Below are 18543 nucleotides of genomic sequence, written 5' to 3'. Positions count from 1 at the left end.
AAAAAAAAAAAAAAAAAGTCAGACACATGCCTTTAGGGCCAGCACTTGAGAGACAGAGGGAGGCAGATCTTTGAATTCAAGACCAACCTAGTTTACAGACTTCCAATACTACTGTAAGAAGGGTTACACAGAGAAACCCTGTCTCAAAAATTATTTTTAAATAATAAAGACATGAAAAGAGAAAGAAAGAAAGAAAGAAAGAAAGAAAGAAAGAAGGAAGGAAGGAAGGAAGGAAGGAAGGAAGGAAGGAAGGAAGGAAGGAAAGAAAGAAAGAAAGAAAGAAAGAAAGAAAGAAAGAAAGGAGGAAGGAAGGAAAGAAAGAAAGTCTTGTGATGAGTCACTGACTGGCAAGAACTAGTGACTGCTTTGTGTGTTTGGGTTTATTTGAAAGGCATGGGGCAGATACTGCCCAGGTGGGGCTCAGGGGCAGGACACTCACGTTGTACTTGTGGAAAAATGTCAGGTAGCGAATGACACCAACCCAGACGAGCAGAGTGGAGGTGCCCAAGAGGATGCTGCAGACGTCATAGCTGGCAAGGTTCTGTGGGCAGAAGCAAGGAGTCAACCCATGGGCTGTACTTTACCTGGAAAGAAGGTGGTCCCCAAGCAGGCAAAGACCTGGAGATAGAGACACAGGGTCCTGAGAACAGGGCACTGATAGGACTCACACCTTTGCCTCAATGCCAATCTTCATGATAGTCCCTGAGATGGTAAGCACGTCACTGGTGACCAGCAGGATGTACCAGCCATTGACAAACTCCAGCCTTTCCCAGAGGCTGATTTCCCGACCCCGCCGCCGCCACATGAATACAACAAACTCCTATGGGAGAAGCTCAGGTGAGGGTCTGTCTAGAAACCCCTAGGCCATTACCCCCACCATGGCCCCAGGGCTGGGCAAGGCGGGCACCAGCGCTCGTGACACCAGGGCCTCACGTTCTGCAGCAGGAAGCCACGGAGCAGTGATCGGGCACACAGCAGGAAGGACAGGGAGCAGGTGAGGATGACTACCACATCAAACAGAAGCCGGAAGCTGTTGTCTCCTACAGGAAAGGGGTGCCTGCGATCAAAACCCATGCAGGGCCCTAAGATGTTGGGGCTCGGGGTTGGTTGGGCCAAGGAAGAAGCCCTGGAGGAGAGGGACATGCGTGCGTGTGTGTGTGTGTGTGTGTGTGTGTGTGTGTGTGTGTGGGTGTGTGTGTGGGTGTGTGTGTGTGTGTGTGTGTAGCATGAAGACTGTCAAAAATCCCTGATGAACACTGGTACAGAGCAGTGTGGTGTTAGGCCAAGTGCTCTACCACTAAAATACAACTCCAACTTGTTTTGTTTTGTTGTTTGTCTTAAAGACAAGATCTCATACATCCTAGGCTGACCTCAATGTAGCCAAGGCTGGTCTTGAACTCATACTGGGATTACAGGAAAACTAATTTTTAGAAATGTTTTCAAAGCAGTGAGAACTGAACATAGGGCTTCCTATCAGCTAGAATTACTCTCCAGCCCATTTTATTTTGTTTTATTTTGGGACAAGGTCTCACATAACCCAAGGTAACCTGGGATTCATTACATGTAGACAAGGATGACTTCAAACTCCTTGTGCTGTGACTACAGGAAAATGTTTATTTGCTTATATATTTATTTACAGTACTGGGGATTAAACTTAAGGCCTTGAGCATGGCAGGAAACCACTGTGCCACTAGGCTACATCTCCAGCCACCTGTCTCCTTTTTTTTTTTTTTTTTTGAGATAAGGGCTCTCAAAATTGCCCAGGCAGATTTTGAATTTGTGAATATCCTACATCAACTGCTTAAATAGTTAGGATTATAGGCCTGGTTCTTTGTGATGAACTTGAACAGGCCCATTGTGGTGGTTTGAATATGCTTGGCCCATGGGAAATGGCATTACTGGGATGTGTGGCATTGTTGGGAGACCCCAGGTGAGGATCCCCTAACAAGCCCCTAGGTGGGTTGAACTCTCCTCCAGTACCAAGTCTTCCTGCTTGCTGTGATGCTTCCCTCCATGATGATAATGGACTGAACCTCTGAATCTATAAACCGGCCCCAATTAAATGCTTTCTTTTATAAGAGTCATGGTGTCTCTTCACAGCAATAGAAACCCCAACTAAAATACCCAGGTTACTCCTACACAGTCAACCTGCCCAATCAACACTGGCCTGGGGTCACAGCAAGTCATGCATAGTAAGGGCCCCTGGATAGTACTATCTGAGGCCCAAGAAATGTCTGGGAGAGTCACAACTAATCTTAGGGTAATAGGGGGGCCTGAAGATGGGAAAGTTTACCATGTCTGGAGACACTGGGGTGTTTACACTCCTGGATGTGGGTCTGGGTCTCCAGGCGGATGGGGATTCGCCCACTGTGCGCTTTATTGTCGAATGTGATCTGAAGGGGTGAGGGCAGAGTAAGCTGGAGCAGTCCCAAACACCAACCCTCCCCCAGCCCCCACTACAGCCAATCTGTCCCATCACTCTCATAACATCTTGAGTGATTATTCCTCTTAAGTCCCTCAACCATACAGGAGAGCTTGGGGGTTCAGAGGATTACCCAGTTGCTCACCAGGATACTGAAGGTGTAACAGTCAGGGATCTCATTGTTGATGAGGCTCTGCAGGTTAATTGTCTTCAGCTGGAAGTGGATGGTGACGTTGATCAGCCTATTGGGGGAGGCTTGGGTGAGGGGAGGGGTCCAGTGTCAGTCACTCCTATCTTAGGCTGACTCTGCAGCTAGCATAAGAAATGGCTCACTCAGTAACCTGCTAGGTCACTGGGTGAGGGCCCTACTCCCTATCAACTCCATGAAAGTGGGCTCAGCTCCAATGTTTGGACTCTGGCCACTCCACTCACCCCATCCTCAGCTGGACCCTTGAGCCCCTCAAACAATCAGCCCCCTCAAGAGAAAAGGGCAGTACTTGTGGAATTTCAATGTGAGGTTCTTGTAACTGGTGCTGCCATCCAAGAAGTCCAAGTCCTCACTGGGGATGTCAGGGGGTCTGTCAGGAGGATCCACCTGGATACAGTCTGAAGATAGGTAGTCATACAAAAGGACTCAGGGAACAGGGAGGCCCAGGTTGGTCTCCTACAGTCCTGTTGATCTGTCTTCACTGTTTTAGCTCCCTCTTTATGCTTTATTGCTTCTTTCCAGCACTAGGGATCAAGCCTAGAATCTGTGTGCTAGGCCAGAGTCCACTAGAGCTACACCTTCTGCCCATCCCTTCACATTTAACCTTTCGCTGTCACTACCCAAAGGAGGGCATGATCTGCCTTATGCTCTATAAAGACCACAGCATTCCACAGGCCCTCCAGATGCTCAGTGAGTAGATGATATTAATGCCTGGCTCTTCCTGTGTCATGCATTACACTAAGTACACTGCGCATGTCAAACTAGTCTTGATTTTACAATCTGATCGCACAGATGTACAAGTGACAAGGTCGAGATTTTAGATCTTTTTTTTTAACTATCTACTTTTTTTTCCCCACAGCCTCCCCTTTAGCCCCTCACTGTGGGATTCCAGGCAAGACATCTACCTCTGAGCCATACCCTAGGCCCTCACTGGGGGATTCTAGGCAGGCTCTCTACTGTTGAGACAAATCTCTGAACCCTAGATGTCAGGATTTTAATCCCAGAAGCCTACACACCCAACAGTTAGGCCCTGCCCTGGCTACTCACCAGTAACTACCCTTGGATCAATGTCAAAAGTATCATTGGCTGGGTCCACATGGCCGCGGTGGTAGTACCGCTGGCAGAGAGCCAGCGCTGAGCCATTGGCCCAAGGCCCGCCCCCACCACGGACATAGGCATACCGGCCCAGGGATATCTCAGGTAGTATCAGGTACTATGGGTAGAGAAGGAGAGGGTCTGTCAGCCCCACTTGTTCAGTAGAGCACTCCCCTAAGCCCCTAACAGCTGCTCACTATACCTGGTCCACAGCATAGAAGATGGCTTGGTAGAGCTGCTCCTGTGTGTAGGCTGCAAAGGTGTCATCAGACCCATCAGAGTAACCCAACAGGAAGAGATGTCGGAAAGCAATGGTGTTCTCTTCCCGGAATGTCACCACCAGCTGGTTGCTGAGCCCAAAAAGAATGAGCTGCCAAGAAGAAGCCAGAGGTTGGCCTTGATAGCACAACTCAGCAAGGAGAAGAAGAAGAAAAATAGAGTCCAAGAGATGTCTACCAAGGTGAGACAACGCCCTACTGGCACTGCTCAGGCTAGCCCATAACTCACTATGCAGTCAAAGATACCTTTGAACTCCTGATCTTCCTGCCTCCATCTCCCAAATGCTGGGGTGACAGGTGTACACCAGAACGAGTTTATGTAATACTGGGGATGGAACACAGGGCTTCATGCATGCCAGGCAAGCACTCCACCTGCTGAACCATATCTACAGCTGTCTTAGGGTTTCTATTGTGATGGTACACCATGACCAAAGGCAGCTTGAAGAGGAAAGAGTTTATTTGTTTACACTGTCATATCACCATCACTGAAGAAAGTCAGGACAAGAACTCAAATAGGGAAGGAACCTGGAGGCAGGAGGTGATGCGGAGGCCATGGAGCGGTACTGCTTACTAGCCTGCTCTTTATGGCTTACACAGTCTGCTTTCTTTCTTTTTTCTTTTTTTCTTTTTTTGGTTTTTTGATACAGGGTTTCTCTATATAGCTCTGACTGTCCTGGAACTCACTCTGTAGATCAGGCTGGCCTTGAACTCAGAAGTCGGCTTGCCTCTGCCTCCCTAGGACTGGGATTAAAGGCATATGCCACCACTGCCCGGAACAGCCTGCTTTCTTATAGAACCCAGGACCACTATCCCAGGACTGGCCTCACCAACAATGAGCTTGGCCCTCCCCAATCAATCACGAATTAAGAATATGCCCAATAGGCTTGCCTATAGCCAGATCTTATGAAGGCATTCAATTGAAGTTCTCTCCTATCTGATGACTCTAGCTTGAATCAAGTTGATATAAAAACCAGCTGGCAGGGCTGGTGAGATGGCTCAGTGGGTAAGAGCACCGACTATTCTTCTAAAGGTCCTGAGTTCAAATCCCAGCAACCACATGGTGGCTCACAACCATACCTAATGAGATCTGATGCCCTCTTCTGGTGTGTCTGAAGACAGCTAGAGTGTACTTATATAAATAAATCTTTGGGCCAGAGCGAGTGGGGCCTACCAAAGCGAGCAGAGGTCCTAAAAGTCAATTCCCAACAACCACATGAAGGCTCACAACTACTGGTACAGCTACAGTGTGTACTCATATACATAAAATAAATACATCTTTTAAAAAAATATAGCCAGCAAACCAGCTCCTTGTACTTTTTCTTTTTTGCCTTTTAAGTTCCATGCTACATTGGTCAAAGCATCCCCAGTGCACAGCACAAGGTGGGTACTAGTATACCTCACAGCAGTGGTGAATGAAGGGTCGGTGTATGTGTACTGATTGACGGGGTGTGTCCTGAACCCACGCCTCCAGGATAGCTAACATCCATGGTCTACTTTTGATGAGGGGAGTTCAAAAAGGATAACATCAGATTGACAGGATTCACATCCCATCTACCCTGTACTCAGCCACTGGGTAACTTTACACAGTAACTGTGTGACCCTCGGGGCATTTTGGGTATACAATGGAGGTGAGAGAGTGGCCAGTGCTTCTGGGAGCTAAAAAGAGTTATTGACCACAAGTCTCAGATTCCTTCCTGCTTCATCACTGTCATTACCATTGTATGGCAGCAAGAGGCTCTAAGATGAAAACAGTGACTGTGGTAGCATTTGGTCAAGATCCTGCCTGGCTGGTCTCACCTGCACAGTGACCACCAAGATCTTGACCACCTGCAGCATCAGCTTGCAGGGCTTTCGGCCTTTGGCCCGGAACTTGTCACATGGACTCATAAAGAAGTACTTGAGGCGGCGGCGGAGGTCTTCCTCTTCTGGGGGGGTTGTTGGGGCTGGTGAGGTCCCCACCTGGGTCCCATACCCAGGATTGGGGGTCAGCAGTCGCTCAGTTTCTAAAAGAATGGGAAAGGAGAGTAGAATATCAGGAATGGACAATGCCCTCTGCTTCCTTCACCAGCAAGCCTCCACAAAGTCTACAGGAAAGGAAGAATGTAGAAGAAAAACTGTAAGATGGCTCAGTAGGCAATGTGTTTGCCACCAAGCCTGACAACCTGAGCTTGATCCTCTGAACCCACGTGGTGGAAGGAGAGAACTCATAAGCTCATGTGCACATACAGTAAGTAAATGTAATAAAAAGTACTTTGAAAAGAAGAAAAAAAAAAAACAGGGCTGGAATGTAGCTCAGTTGGTAGAGTGCTTGCCTAGAATATACAAAGTCCTGAGTCTAATCCCAGCATGTAAAAAATGAAGCATGCTCGTGTACATCTGAAAGCCCAGCTTTTGGGAGCCAGAAGCAGGAGGATCACAAAATCCATCTTTTGCTATACAGCAAGGTTTTTTTGTTTTTTGTTTTTGTTTTTTTTTCGAGACAGGGTTTCTCTGAGTAGCCCTGACTGTCCTAGAACTCACTCTGTAGACCAAGCTAGCCTCGAACTCAGAAATCTGCCTGCCTCTGCCTTCCAAGTACTGGGATTAAAGGCATTCGCCACCACTGCCCAGTGCTCTACAGGAAGTTTAAGGCCAGCTTGAGATACATGAGATCTTGGCGAGACCAGAAAAACAAGTGGGAAGGAGGTAGGTAGAACAGAGAGAAGGCACAAACTTGTAATCCCAACACTGAAAGGTTGAGGCAGGAGGATCACAAGCTCTAGACCAGCATGGGCCATACAGTGAGAGAAAGAAGAGCCTGGCATGACACATGCCTATAATCCTAGCATTGTGAGGCAGACAGGAGCAGGTCACCCTCAGTTACATAAGTATCCTAGGCCAGCCTAGGATTCTGTCTTAAGGAGAAAGGAGGGGGTAAGGGTAGGTGAATGAAAAAAAGAAATAAAAAGGAAGAGGAAAGGAACATGACTGTCCCTAGGTATGGTGGAGGAGGAAGTTTATTATAAAGATATGGGAGAGCATAGTCAGAGGCAGGGGCATCTGGGAGAGTCCGGAGTGGACATGACCCTGAGCCACATGAGGAGGGGGGAGGGAGTGGGAAAAGGAGGAGGAAGAAAAGGGAAGCAGGTGCAGCAGCCAGAAGGCCTAAAAGAAAGTAGATGAAGGGTCCAGATAATCAAAATGGTTGGATTATATAGGGAAGGGCAGTCCAGACCCTGAGCTGGAAAGTTAGAGGGCAGGGTGGGGTCTGACAGCCAGGAAGGTCCAGTAACAGGTAGTGACTGAGGGAGGAACCTGGAAACCAATGTCTGCTTTGAGATGTTAAATAGGTACCTCAGCTATTCATCCAAAGTTTGAAACTTAACAGCTGGTAGTAAGATGGTCAGAGAATAGAGAGTTTGCTACCAAGCTTGACAATCTAGGTTTAGTCTCCTCATTGAGCCTCAACTTCATCTTCCAAATGAAGTACCCGTCCTCCTCCACAAGCTAGGAACTCAATATTCAGAAAGCCTTTATCACAGAGCCTGGATTGAGGCTAGCCAAAAACAAAAACCCCCAGTCCTCTTGTGGGAGAAGAACCAGCAGCTGGGCTTCTTGAAAGGCTTGGCAAAGCCCCACACTTACCCAAACTCCAGTCTACAAGCAATTAGCACAGAGCGGGCCCAAATTCCAGTGTTCCCAGGACAAATCCCCCAAGAATAACCTTCGAACTCATTAGAAACCAGCCCATCCCAGGCCACAGGTCTGACATTAACAATAAAGGCTGGCAGAATGACTCATGTCTGTAAGCCCAGAATGCAAGAGGTAGAAGTTCAAGGCTTGCCTGAACTACATAGCAAAACAAGGCCAGGTTGGTTAGAGCCTGATCCAGAAGAACCCCAAAACGAGCTGGCAAAGTGGATCAGTAGTTAAAGGTGCTTGTTGCCAAACCTAACACCCTGAGTTCAGTCCCTGGGACCCACACTGTAGAAGAAGAGGACGAACTCCTACAGGTTGTCCGTGGCAGTCAACCCTGCAGGCAGTCAAGTTCTGGGAATCCCACAGCCAAAAGCCAAATTCCAGACTCAGTCCACCTCCCTCAATTCGTCCAGAAAGTGGAAATTAAAACCATCTACCCCTAAGGCTGAGATCCAGAAACGACTTTGAGAATCCTGCCAGACCAACCAGAGAATAACCCACTCTTCAGTGCATAGCTAGGCCTGAGTGGCATGCTGTGCTATACAAGTATTCTACCTGTGAGCCATTCTTCCAGCCCCAAAGCTGCCAGGAAAGGCTGGGCCACATCACTACCTGTAGTTCCTACCTGGCTCCTCCCCTTTTAGTTTAGGTGAGCTTGTTTACAACCTAGTAGAGAAGAAAGCCAAAAGGCAGGCCGTTAACTCCCTAGCTAAAATCACAATTTAACCCATCCCAGGCACTACCAGCCAGGACTCCCACATGAATGTTTGCAGCCAGCACACAGTGAGAGATCAACATGAGATGTCATCCCCAGATTTCTCAGTGACAAGCCTGGAATCTGGGAGCACACAATCTCATTTTAGGAAGGTAACTGTAAGTTAGTTCCCCTAGTCTGTGGAGACCATCCCTCTAGCTCTCTTTCTGCTCAGGGAGGCTGAGCATTTGGGCACTGGCTTCCAGAAGGGAGGCCTTGGGTCTCATTTGCAGGTTACTGTCTGAGTTCCAGCAAACTGAGCAACTGGAACTTTGGCTAAAGCTTGGGACATAGCTCAGTGGTGGTGTGGTACATGGCCCTAGGTTTAATCCAGAAGGAGGGGAGGAAGAGGAGGAGAAATACTGGACTAGGCCTGTAATCCCAGTACTCCGAGGCTGAGGAAGGAGTATCGCAGGCGCAAGGACGGCAGAATTCTGGAAGCAAAGGAAAGCGGATGTCAGAATTCCAGAACTGTCAGAGCTGCATAGAGACTCCGTTTCAAAACAGACAAAAACAAGAGTAAAAGAAGTTCAGGATCTATAAAACAAGAACCTGATCCAAACAAAACCAAACTACCACCAACAAAACCCCAGGGCTTCAAATACTGTCCTAATGGAAGAAGCTGGCCGCCTGCCTGCTGCCTGTTTACAAACTGAGAAGAGACTAGGTTGGGAAAGGCAATACTCTTACAGGTCACAAACAACCCTGGGAAGAAATGTTCCGTAATAACAATAATACAGCCATCCATGGTGACACATGCTTAGAATTCCAGCACAAGGGAGGTAGAGGCTGGGATTATCAGGAGTCTTGCCCTCTTAAATTGGAGACTTGTTTGTTTGTTTTTCGAGACAGGGTTTCTCTGTATAGCCCTGGCTGTCCTGGAACTTCACTCTGTAGACCAGGTTGGCCTTGAACTCAGAAATCCACCTGCCTCTGCCTCCCCAGTGCTGGGATTAAAGGCGTGTGCCACCACTGCCCAGCTAAATTGGAGAATCTTAAGCCCATCCACAGTCCAAGTTTTTTGGACTCTCTATCTCATAAGGCAACTAAGCTTGTACTAGCCTTCAGGATCATTATCAACAGCAATAAGTTCTCTGCAGGGTTTTAAAGACTGGGGCCCACCCACTGGTTCTGAGAACCAACTATGCATCTCTCCTCCATAAATCTGCACCAAACTTAAAGGGGAAAAATGGAGAGCTTAGTGCAAGAGGCTGGGGAAGATGTTGGCCACCCACCACGCAGTTCTAGGAACTGTGGACCCTCACTGCTTGAGGCCAAGAGATGCTGGTACCCATCTACTATCTGAGTTCTGGGTACTATGCAAGCTGTCCATCTGAGGTTTAGAGATGTTGGTACCCACCCACCACCCAGATTCTAGGATGCAGTTGTCTATCTCTCTCATTTGGGGACTTGAAAAACGTGAGAACTGGAAGCCCAGGTTCTGGGAGCCATCTGCCCATCTCTTCCCTATGGAGCATCTGAGAAGTCCGCACTGGAATTGACGAATGGGAAGTTGGGCGCTTGACATCCAAGGTCGGAGTAGTCGATGCGCACCCGCTGCCCAGGTTCTAGGAGGTATCATCTGTCAATCTCCCGTAGGATGGCAGAGAAGTCCGCCCGGAACGCCAGAACGTCCAGAACGCTGGACATTCGCCGCCCAAGGTCAGATATGTCGATGCCCACCCGCTGCCCAGATTCTAGGATCCGTAGAAGCTCTCCGCCTGAGGTAGGAGACGCTGGTGCCCGCACCCGCCGCCCAGGTTTCAGAAGCCGAATGCCCATCTCCCAGCACTGGACTGGAGCGGAAGGCTGGGCGCTCGTCACCCGTGGTGGCGGAGCCGGGCGCGCCCTCCCGCCGCCCGCGCTCACCTGAGCCGCGCCGGCCCGCCGCGGTGGCCATGGCCGCAGGGTGAGCGCGGGACGCGGGCGGGTCCGAGCGCGCGCCGCGGTCACTGCGGCCTCGCTCCCTCCCGGCGCTGCTTCAAACCCTCCCGCATCAGCTGACATGCGCCGCGGTCACGTGAGCGGGGCGCCCTGCTGAACACGTGACAAGCTCAACTCTAAGAGGGCAGAGCCTCCCAGCAGTGCGCATGCGCCCCTAGCTGGCCGCTTGTGGACTATAAACAGTCGTGCGGTCCTAGTGCCGATAGCAACTATAACAAAAAGGTCTGAGGGACCTGCTGGCTTCTAGGTGTGGCAGGGACTGGATCCGATCTGGCTTGGAGACAGCCTTGTAACTTCTGTGTCCATAGCTTCACCTATTACCCTCAATGGTGTCCGGTGATGACCTGACGTTCTAAGCCGAAAATATCCTCCCCTCTACTCCCAGAAACCTTTTCTATCTTCCATCTGAGCTACAAACAAACTATTTCCTAAACCAAATAGAACCATATTTTAACAATCCAAAGACATCGGCTTTTTTGCGCTACTGCAACAGCCTCAGTCCTATCTTTTACTGCCAGTCTCCTCCTACGTAGAATCCAGAACCTCCGAAGAATGTCTACCTTCTAGAACCTCCTAGTGGCTTCCCATGGCTTTGCAACTACCAGAAAACTTCCCTCTTAAACTGACCACTGGTCTAGTTTCCATCTTCTGCCATTCACCTCTTTATGGCAGTCTTGGTTGGAACTTGATAGTTAAAAACGCAGGTTCTGCAAGGAAGGCAATTCGAGTTTAAAATCTCACCATCGCTTCAAAACTTTCTACAGTGCCTTAAACGGTGTGCTAGTTCCTTTTATTATTAATAATAATCAATTGAAATTTTCTTGTCCTTTGCAAAACAGGATTCACCCAGAACTACCTGCCTCCCGGAGCTGTACAAAGGATTAAATGAAATAATTCAAGACCATCTTACAGTGCTGGAGATGTAGCCCAGTTGATAGGGTGCTTTCTCAGCATGCACAAACTGGGATCAATCTCCAGTGCTGTGGAAACAAGGGATGGTGGCCCATGCAGTCAGTAATTTTGGTAAGTATCATAATACTTTCTCAAAAGCCAGGCATTGAGGCTAGGGAGATGGCTCAGTGCAGTAGTACAGGGAGGTGGCTCAGTGGCTCAAGTGCTTGCCACAAAAGCATGGAGACCAGAATTCAGATCCCTAGAATCCATGTAAAAACTAAGGCCAGGTACCTGCAGCCCCAGCATTGAGGAGGCAGAGATGAGCTCCAGGATAGACGCAGGGGCTAAAGAGATAGCTCGTCAGCTAGGAGAACTGGTTCTTACAGAGGACTAGAGTTCAATTCCCAGCACCAAGCACCTAGCAGCTGACAACTGTCCATAATTCCAGTTCCACTAGATATAATGCCCTCTTCTGACCTCCAAAGCCACCAGTCATGGGGCACAGACTACCTGAAAGTAAAACACTTAAATATATGACAAAAATAAAATTTAAAAGAAAGGGAAGAATTGAGGAAGACACCAACCTGGATCCCTTGCCTCTATGTGTACACACACACAAGCACTGGCACCCACACCTACAAGTACATATGCCGCACACACACATACATACACACACACACACACATATGCTGTACACAAACATACATGTACATATGCTGCCAACACACACACAAGCACTGGCCCCCACACCTACAAGTACACATGCTCATGTGTGCACACATGCAGAGGGGGAGGGCAAGTGGGCTGTTTAGACAATGGATTTTGAGACCAGCTAGGTCTGTGTAGTGATATCCTACCCCGTAAAGGAAGCAAAAACCTTCCTCAGGAAAAGTGGTCCTTCCATCTCAATCAAAAATCTTGCTATGGTTTTAGAATGTCCCACCCTCTCTCCTTAGTTTTGAGATATTTCTAAATTAGAAGTGTCCAAAATGTGCTGGTCTTGCTTCCTTCTGAGACCTCAGTATTAGATATTTATTAGGGCATGGTGGTTAACACCTGTAATGCCAGCACTCAGGAAACTGAGGCAAGCCTACATAATAAGTTCTAGGCCAGTCTGGGTTACAAAATGAGACCCTATCTCAATAAGCAAATAAACCAACAAATGAGGTGAAGAGATGGTTTCAATGGCTAAATTTGGGTCAGTATACAGGACCCACATAGCAGTTCACAGCTGTCCATAGCTCCAGTTACAGGGGATCCAGCACCATCCTCTGGCTTCCCTGAGAGGCATCAGGCATGTACCTGATGCACTTACATGTAGGCAAAACATTCATACACATAAAATAAAAATTTAAATAAAATAAGGCAAGCTGGTAGATGGCTTATTAGGTAAAGGAACTTGCTGCCAAAATTGATGACTTGAGTTCAATCCCCCAAACCTTCATAGTAGGAAAACCAATCCCTGAAAGTTATCTGACCTCAACACATGGATGCTATGGCGTGCTTGTGCACACGCGCGTGCACCCACCCACCCACCCACACTAAGTGTGCTTTTCAAATATATAAGAGATGGCTCAGTGGTTAAGAGCACGTACTGTTCTTACAGAAAACATGGGTTTAATTCCTATCTCTCAGATCATGCCTTATAACTAACTATCTGTAACTCCAGTTCTAGAGGATTCAATGTCCTCTTTTGCTCTATATGGGCACTCCATGCACATGGTACACAGATATACATATAGGCAAAGCATTTGTACACATCAAATAAAATAAATATTTTAAGATAAATCACCAAGTGGTAGTCTAGCTTTTCGTGGCAGGCTTACTACATGGTCCAATCTTCCTGCTGCTACCTCTAGAGTACTTAGGTGACAGGCCTGCATGGCTACCCAGGCTCACAGATGTTCATTAAGCACATAAAATGTGTAACAGGAATATGCAACCTCCACTCTTCTGGTGGCTCTTCAAGGGCAAGGAGGTTAGCTCAAGGATCCAGTGGCTTGTTTCTGGTGCCCTTTAGTAACCTTTATGGTCATCCCACTAGAATATCATCATGCCAGAAATCCCAACACTGGAGGAAATACCTAAGGAAAACACCCACAGAAGTTGTGTGACCTGACTACAGTGACCAGACTCAGGAGAGCAGAGACATAATGGGTGGAAAGACTCTCTGTGGGGCCCTGTATGGTAAGCTAGAGAGTGTGCCTCAACAGATCTGCCTGGACCACACCTTCCATTCCCACCAGCAGTAGGAGAAATCAAAAAAGGCAAGTAACAACACAGAGCCAGGAGGCAGGAGGATTTTACTGTGACTGTGACACACATCTTCCTCAGATCCTCAGAGACGCCAGTGCCCCCTTTATCCATCAGGCCCCAGCAATGCCCCTTCCTCCTTTACCCACTTGGGGCTTTCTCCAGTTGGAAGGGCTGGGCTGGGACTGTCGCGAGTGGGTGAGCAGGGGTCAGTTTGGGACTTGGGTTTGGGGTCAGGACTGGGGACAAGATCGGGGTTAGGGCTGGGATCAGATTCTTGGTCAGGGCAGGGTACCACATCAGGATCAGCATCATGGCTGGGCTTAGGGTCAGAAGACAGGACAAGATCAGGACTGGAGATAGATCCTAAGTGGGTCTGAAGGGTGGGATTTTGGAGTGAACCCAGCACAGAAGTAGGGGCAGAACTTCGGGCAGAGCTGGCTCCAGAACTGAGGCCCAGACCAGATTCCAGCACAGAAACAGCATCAGGACCCAGGAAGGAGATCTGCCCTGGCCTCATCATAGATACTGGGCTCAAACCAGGCCCAAGGCCCAGCCCTGCTGCTGCCGCTGCTGCCGCTGCTGCCGCTGCTGCCGCTGCAGCGGCAGCAGCAGCAGCCGCAGCTCCTTCGTGCACACGCTTATGTTTGGTGAGGCTGGAGGCTTGGCCAAAGGCTTTGCCACAGAGCTGACAACGGTAGGGGCGCTCGCCAGAATGCACGTGGAGGTGTTGTAGGAGTGCTGAACTCTGCCCAAAGGCCTTGGAGCAGTGTGGGCAGGCGTAAGGTCGCTCACCAGTGTGGATTCGGAGGTGGTGCTGCAAGTTGGAGCTCTGCCCAAAGGCTTTGCCACAGTGGGGACAGCGGTAGGGACGCTCAGCAGTGTGGGTGCGCTGATGCTGGAGCAACGCTGAGCTCTGCCCAAAGGCCTTGCCACACTGTGGGCATGGGTAGGGACGCTCGCCTGTGTGGGTGCGCAGGTGTTTAAGTAGTGCAGAGCCCTGCCCAAAGCCTTTGGCACACACTGGGCACTTGTGGGGACGGGGGCCACCGTGCGTGCGCAGGTGTTGGGCCAGCAACGAGCCGTGACCGAAGGCCTTGCCACACACGGGACAGTGGTGTGGCTTCTCTCCACTGTGGCTGCTTCGATGTTTGAGCAGTGTGGACCGCCAGCCGAAGGCCTTGCCGCAGGCAGCACACTGGTAGGGCCGTGCACCAGTGTGGATGCCACGATGCTGGGCCAATGTGGCGCCGTGGCTGAATGACTTGCCACAGTCGGGGCAGCGGTAAGGCTTCTCTCCACTGTGTGTGCGTCGGTGCTGGCTCAGCCCAGAGCTTCGACGGAAGGCTCGCCCACAATCAGGACAGGAGAAGGGACGAGGTGGACTGGCAGGGGCAGGAAGCACCGCTGGACTAGTGGCCAAGATTTCGGGGGTGGCAGTGAGGCCAGAAGGAAGGGAATCCACATCTGGAGCAGCAGGGCTGAGGGTGTCGTTGCTTGGGTCGAGAACTAGTGGCACCGGGCCAATCACATCAGGATCGAGGTCGAAACTTGAAGACATGGGATCCAGATCTTGGGAATCCAAGTCTGGCTTCCCCAAGATGGATCGTGGAGCTTCATCTGTTTCAGGGTCCAGATCTTCTAAGCTGGCGTCCCCATCTTCTGAGACAGTGTTGAGGTCTTCCGGCTCTGGCTCAGGGCTTTCAGAGATAGGATCTGGATCTTTGGGACTGGGGTCCAGGTCTTCTGGGTCTGAATGAAGGTCTCCATAAAGGGGCCTAAGACTCTTGTGGCCTGGGTTCCTAACCAGGACCGAGCGCCTCATCCTGGAAGGAGAACTGCTTGCAGCTTCTGGAACAGGATCTGCAGTGTGAGGACAGGAGGTTGGTAGAGGGAGGTTCTCGGAGAGAGGGTGTTACACCACACCAAAGTCCCTGGTGAACATATATAGTTCCTGTTCGTGTCTTTAAGCACAGGGAGAGTTCTAACTGGTATCCTAGCTAGGATATGGAATAGAAGGCTCCTAGTGGGATATGCTGGGACCCTCACTTTTCACCTCAGACCTGCATGGGGGCCATCTTGGGACCTCGTTTTTTAAAAACAGGGTCTTGAGTAGCTCCAGCTGTCTATCAACTCACATAATCAAGGATGACCTTAAATTACTTATCCTGCCTCAGCCTCCTGTGTGGAATTACACGGCTTGCCCAAGCACATTCAGCTCGTATGGTACTGGTTTCCTGCATGGCAGGTGAGCACTCTACCCTCTAAGCGGCATCCCCAGCCCCATCCTGAGCTCTATGTAGTACGGGAACTTGGGTGTTGTGGAAGGCGGTTCTCAGGTCTGACATCCTAAATCCTGGGGGAAAGGGTGTCAGGGTTCTTTTTCCCTCATGAGGTCATGGTCTGAATTCTTGCCCCGCCTTGCAAGTGGTAGATCTGGAGGTCCCTGGTAAAAAAGGGGATGTGTGTGGCTTGTCTTACTGAAGTAAAATGGGTAGTGGTAAGGATGGAAGGTTAAGGATGTCTAGCGGTCCTTCTCTGTCACGGTGAAAAATGCAGGGACTCTTGTTTGCTTCCAGGAAAGAATTCTAGGCCTCACAGCTTGCTGGAGATATATTCTCTCCTAAACCAGAGGACAGGGAGAGGAAACCTGAGCTAGCAGTGGTGGCGCACATCTGTAATCCAAGCATTATTTTTTGAAGATGAGGCTGACAGATCTGGCCAGCCTGGGCTACAAAATAATAACGGGTTTCAAAATTAAGGAGGGATGCCCTCTTCTAGGGAAAGGGACTGAAGGAGCACTAAGACCTCCACAGCCAGTGGGTGGAGAGCAGTTAAGATAGCAATTTTCCAATTGGCTAGAAGATTGTGAATTTTAACCCCTTGTTGAAGAGCTGGTGAAAACAATACCTGGGGGTGGGGGAGGGGGAGCTCTGGAGTTACAGAGAGAACCGGAGGGTAGGGCAGCAGAGGGCTGAGGAGAAATGTCTCCAGGGAAGGGAATTCCTGACTCCTTGATTAGGGTATGAGGGCTGTGTTAGGGAAAGGGGTAGATGTGGAGAAAGAGTAATACATCTCTCTCTACCTTGGGGCTAAGTGGACTCTTTGTTGGGCTGGGCTCCTGGGAATTAGGGAAACTTACCTGACCCCAACCTCACAGCCAGGAGACAGTACACAGTGGGGAGCTGAGTTTCCCCCAACAGTTTTTCTACCCAGGCCCTACTACTGGAGATTAGTAGGCAATACCCCCGGGCCTCCGCCCAGCTTTCTGGAGACAACACATTTTTAGATTGCCTTCGAAGGAAGCAGCCTCATGAACTCCCATCTTGGATGAAAACTCCCATCTATCTCTTAGATGAAACCCTGTGGAGAGGGCAGGTGCACCCGGATCATCTCTTGGGAAAATGGGCTTCCAGAGCTCTACATCCCAAGACTGGAGGTGGAAGATAACAATAACTGGGGATTTTTCTTGGGATCCTTGAGGTAACACGACACTTCCCTCCTGGACACACACACTATGGAGTATAAAGTCCCACATAGGAAGAACAATGCCCCAGGCTTCTCTTGGTTTCCAGAAAGAATGAACCCCCATCACCTTCTGAAGCAAGGAGGTGTCCTGCTCTGTGGGATCCGAGCTAGCGAGCGCCTCCACCCATCCGGATCTCAGATTCACTGTAGATTACGTGGTGGTCCCGACGTTGGCGGGATAAACGTACTAGGCCTGAGCTCCTCGGGACCCCCTTCTCACCGCGTCCGCCACCTTAACCCCCCAAGTCGAGAGCTGACACCATGCACTCTGCAAGGGATGCATAGAGATAGCCTGGGGCCGCGCCCCGCACCCTGCTCTTAGTGTTGGGGGTCTCCTCCCACCCACCTCCCCCTTTTGTCCAGCCTTCCCCAATCCGGCCCGATCCGCTTTCGGGGTCACTCACCCGATGCCCCTCGCCCCTGCCCGGCCTGGCTGCACTCGCGCTGGCCAGCCGGTGTCTCCCCGCCCCAGGCTTGCAGGAAACCCCACCGATCGCCAGCCCCGCTGGTGGCCCCCTCGGCCCAGCGGCCCCGCCAGGCGCTCCCGGGGAGCGAGAGGGGCCGGCCGAGGGCCGCTGCGGGAGCTGCTGGGACTTGTAGTTCGCCCGCGCCCTTGGCGGCCGGCGCCATCGCTGCCCCCGCCCCCCCCCGGGCCAAGCCTTTGTCCCGGCCAGGGCCACCGAGGCTGGCGCGCGTCCAGTCTTTGTTTGCGCCCTACCAACCCGCGCTACCCTAATCCCTCCATGCACCCATGTGACTTTTCCGGTCCCTTCTCCGACCCGATCTTGACTCTCCATCTGTGTCTCTGTCTCCATCTGTCCATCTGTCTTTCATTCTGTTCCCTCCTCTCCATCTTTTTCTTCATCTCCTTAAAAAAAAAAATTATTTGATTCAGTGCCTATGCGTGCCGTGTTGCGCATGGGGGAATCAGTGGATAAGTTGCAGGAGTCTGTTCTCTCCTTATTCCATCTCGGGGATGGAACCAGGGTCTGCATGCTTAGCCGTGCACCTGTATCTACTGAACCATCTCTCCAGTCCTCCTTTTTATCTTTCTCCATCTCTACCGGAATCAATTTTTCCTCTTTTAATTTCTTTGCCTCTGGCCAAGTCATTTTCTCTGCCTCTGCCCTCTTTTGTCTCTGCCTGTCTTTGTCTTGCCCTCTTTTTCAATTCTCTCTTGTTTCAAACACCAGCTATCATGATATTCAAACACACGTAAGCAAGGGAGGGGTGTGTGCTTTGAGAAGGCTTGCAATTTAAACATGGATCTGTCTTTTCTCTTTTTCTTTTTTTTGTTTTTTGTTTTGTTTTGTTTTTCCAAACAGGGTTTCTCTGTATAGCTCTGGCTGTCCTGGAACTCTCTCTGTAGACCAGGCTGGCCTCGAACTCAGAAATCCACCTGCCTCTGCCTCCCAAGTGCTGGGATTAAAGGTGTGTGCCACCACTGCCCGATCTGTCTTTTCTTCATCCAGTACTATCTCAAAAAGTT

At 50.0% G+C, this 18543-nt stretch overlaps 2 protein-coding genes across 5 annotated transcripts in view; both read right to left on the bottom strand.

The window, feature by feature from the left end:
• Positions 1 to 10457, bottom strand: part of Mcoln1 (mucolipin 1) — a 14888-nt gene extending 4431 nt beyond the window's left edge. Inside the window, exons 1-10 of the mRNA XM_031338890.1 lie at positions 10305 to 10457; positions 5801 to 6006; positions 3928 to 4095; positions 3678 to 3843; positions 2920 to 3028; positions 2568 to 2664; positions 2294 to 2393; positions 934 to 1040; positions 671 to 820; positions 440 to 541 (exon numbers count right to left, since the gene is read on the bottom strand). Coding sequence (XP_031194750.1) covers positions 440 to 541; positions 671 to 820; positions 934 to 1040; positions 2294 to 2393; positions 2568 to 2664; positions 2920 to 3028; positions 3678 to 3843; positions 3928 to 4095; positions 5801 to 6006; positions 10305 to 10335 — 1236 coding nt within the window. The 5' untranslated portion in view covers positions 10336 to 10457. The remainder of the gene's footprint in view (positions 1 to 439; positions 542 to 670; positions 821 to 933; positions 1041 to 2293; positions 2394 to 2567; positions 2665 to 2919; positions 3029 to 3677; positions 3844 to 3927; positions 4096 to 5800; positions 6007 to 10304) is intronic.
• Positions 10458 to 13559: 3102 nt separating this feature from the next.
• Znf358 (zinc finger protein 358) lies at positions 13560 to 18020 on the bottom strand. 4 transcript variants are annotated; one of them, XM_031338880.1, is made up of 3 exons: positions 17459 to 18020; positions 14153 to 15389; positions 13560 to 14110 (listed from the first exon to the last, which is right to left on the bottom strand). In XM_031338880.1, exons 1-3 carry the CDS (start codon positions 17682 to 17684, stop codon positions 13633 to 13635), a joined length of 1941 nt encoding a protein of 646 aa, XP_031194740.1. In that variant the 5' UTR covers positions 17685 to 18020; the 3' UTR covers positions 13560 to 13632. The 4 variants fall into 4 exon arrangements, with proteins under 4 accessions (XP_031194740.1, XP_031194741.1, XP_031194742.1 ...); XM_031338881.1 differs by adding an exon at positions 17122 to 17322 and having other exon boundaries at positions 13560 to 15389; positions 17459 to 17573; XM_031338882.1 differs by adding an exon at positions 17122 to 17346 and having other exon boundaries at positions 13560 to 15389; positions 17459 to 17567.
• Positions 18021 to 18543: the final 523 nt, after the last annotated feature.

Source organism: Mastomys coucha, unplaced genomic scaffold (genome assembly GCF_008632895.1).
Source record: "Mastomys coucha isolate ucsf_1 unplaced genomic scaffold, UCSF_Mcou_1 pScaffold22, whole genome shotgun sequence".
NCBI classification, from domain to species: Eukaryota; Metazoa; Chordata; class Mammalia; order Rodentia; family Muridae; genus Mastomys; species Mastomys coucha.
Note: the sequence above shows the minus strand (reverse complement) of the source record. Positions and strands in the feature narration are given on the sequence as shown.

Excerpts from the sequence above, each read along its gene's own strand:
- Znf358 (XM_031338879.1), bottom strand. The coding sequence starts at position 17,684 with ATGGCGCCGGCCGCCAAGGGCGCGGGCGAACTACAAGTCCCAGCAGCT. Across the intron at positions 15,390-17,458 it reads GCAGGGGCGAGGGGCATCGG|ATCCTGTTCCAGAAGCTGCA; the intron begins GTGAGTGACCCC and ends CTCACACTGCAG.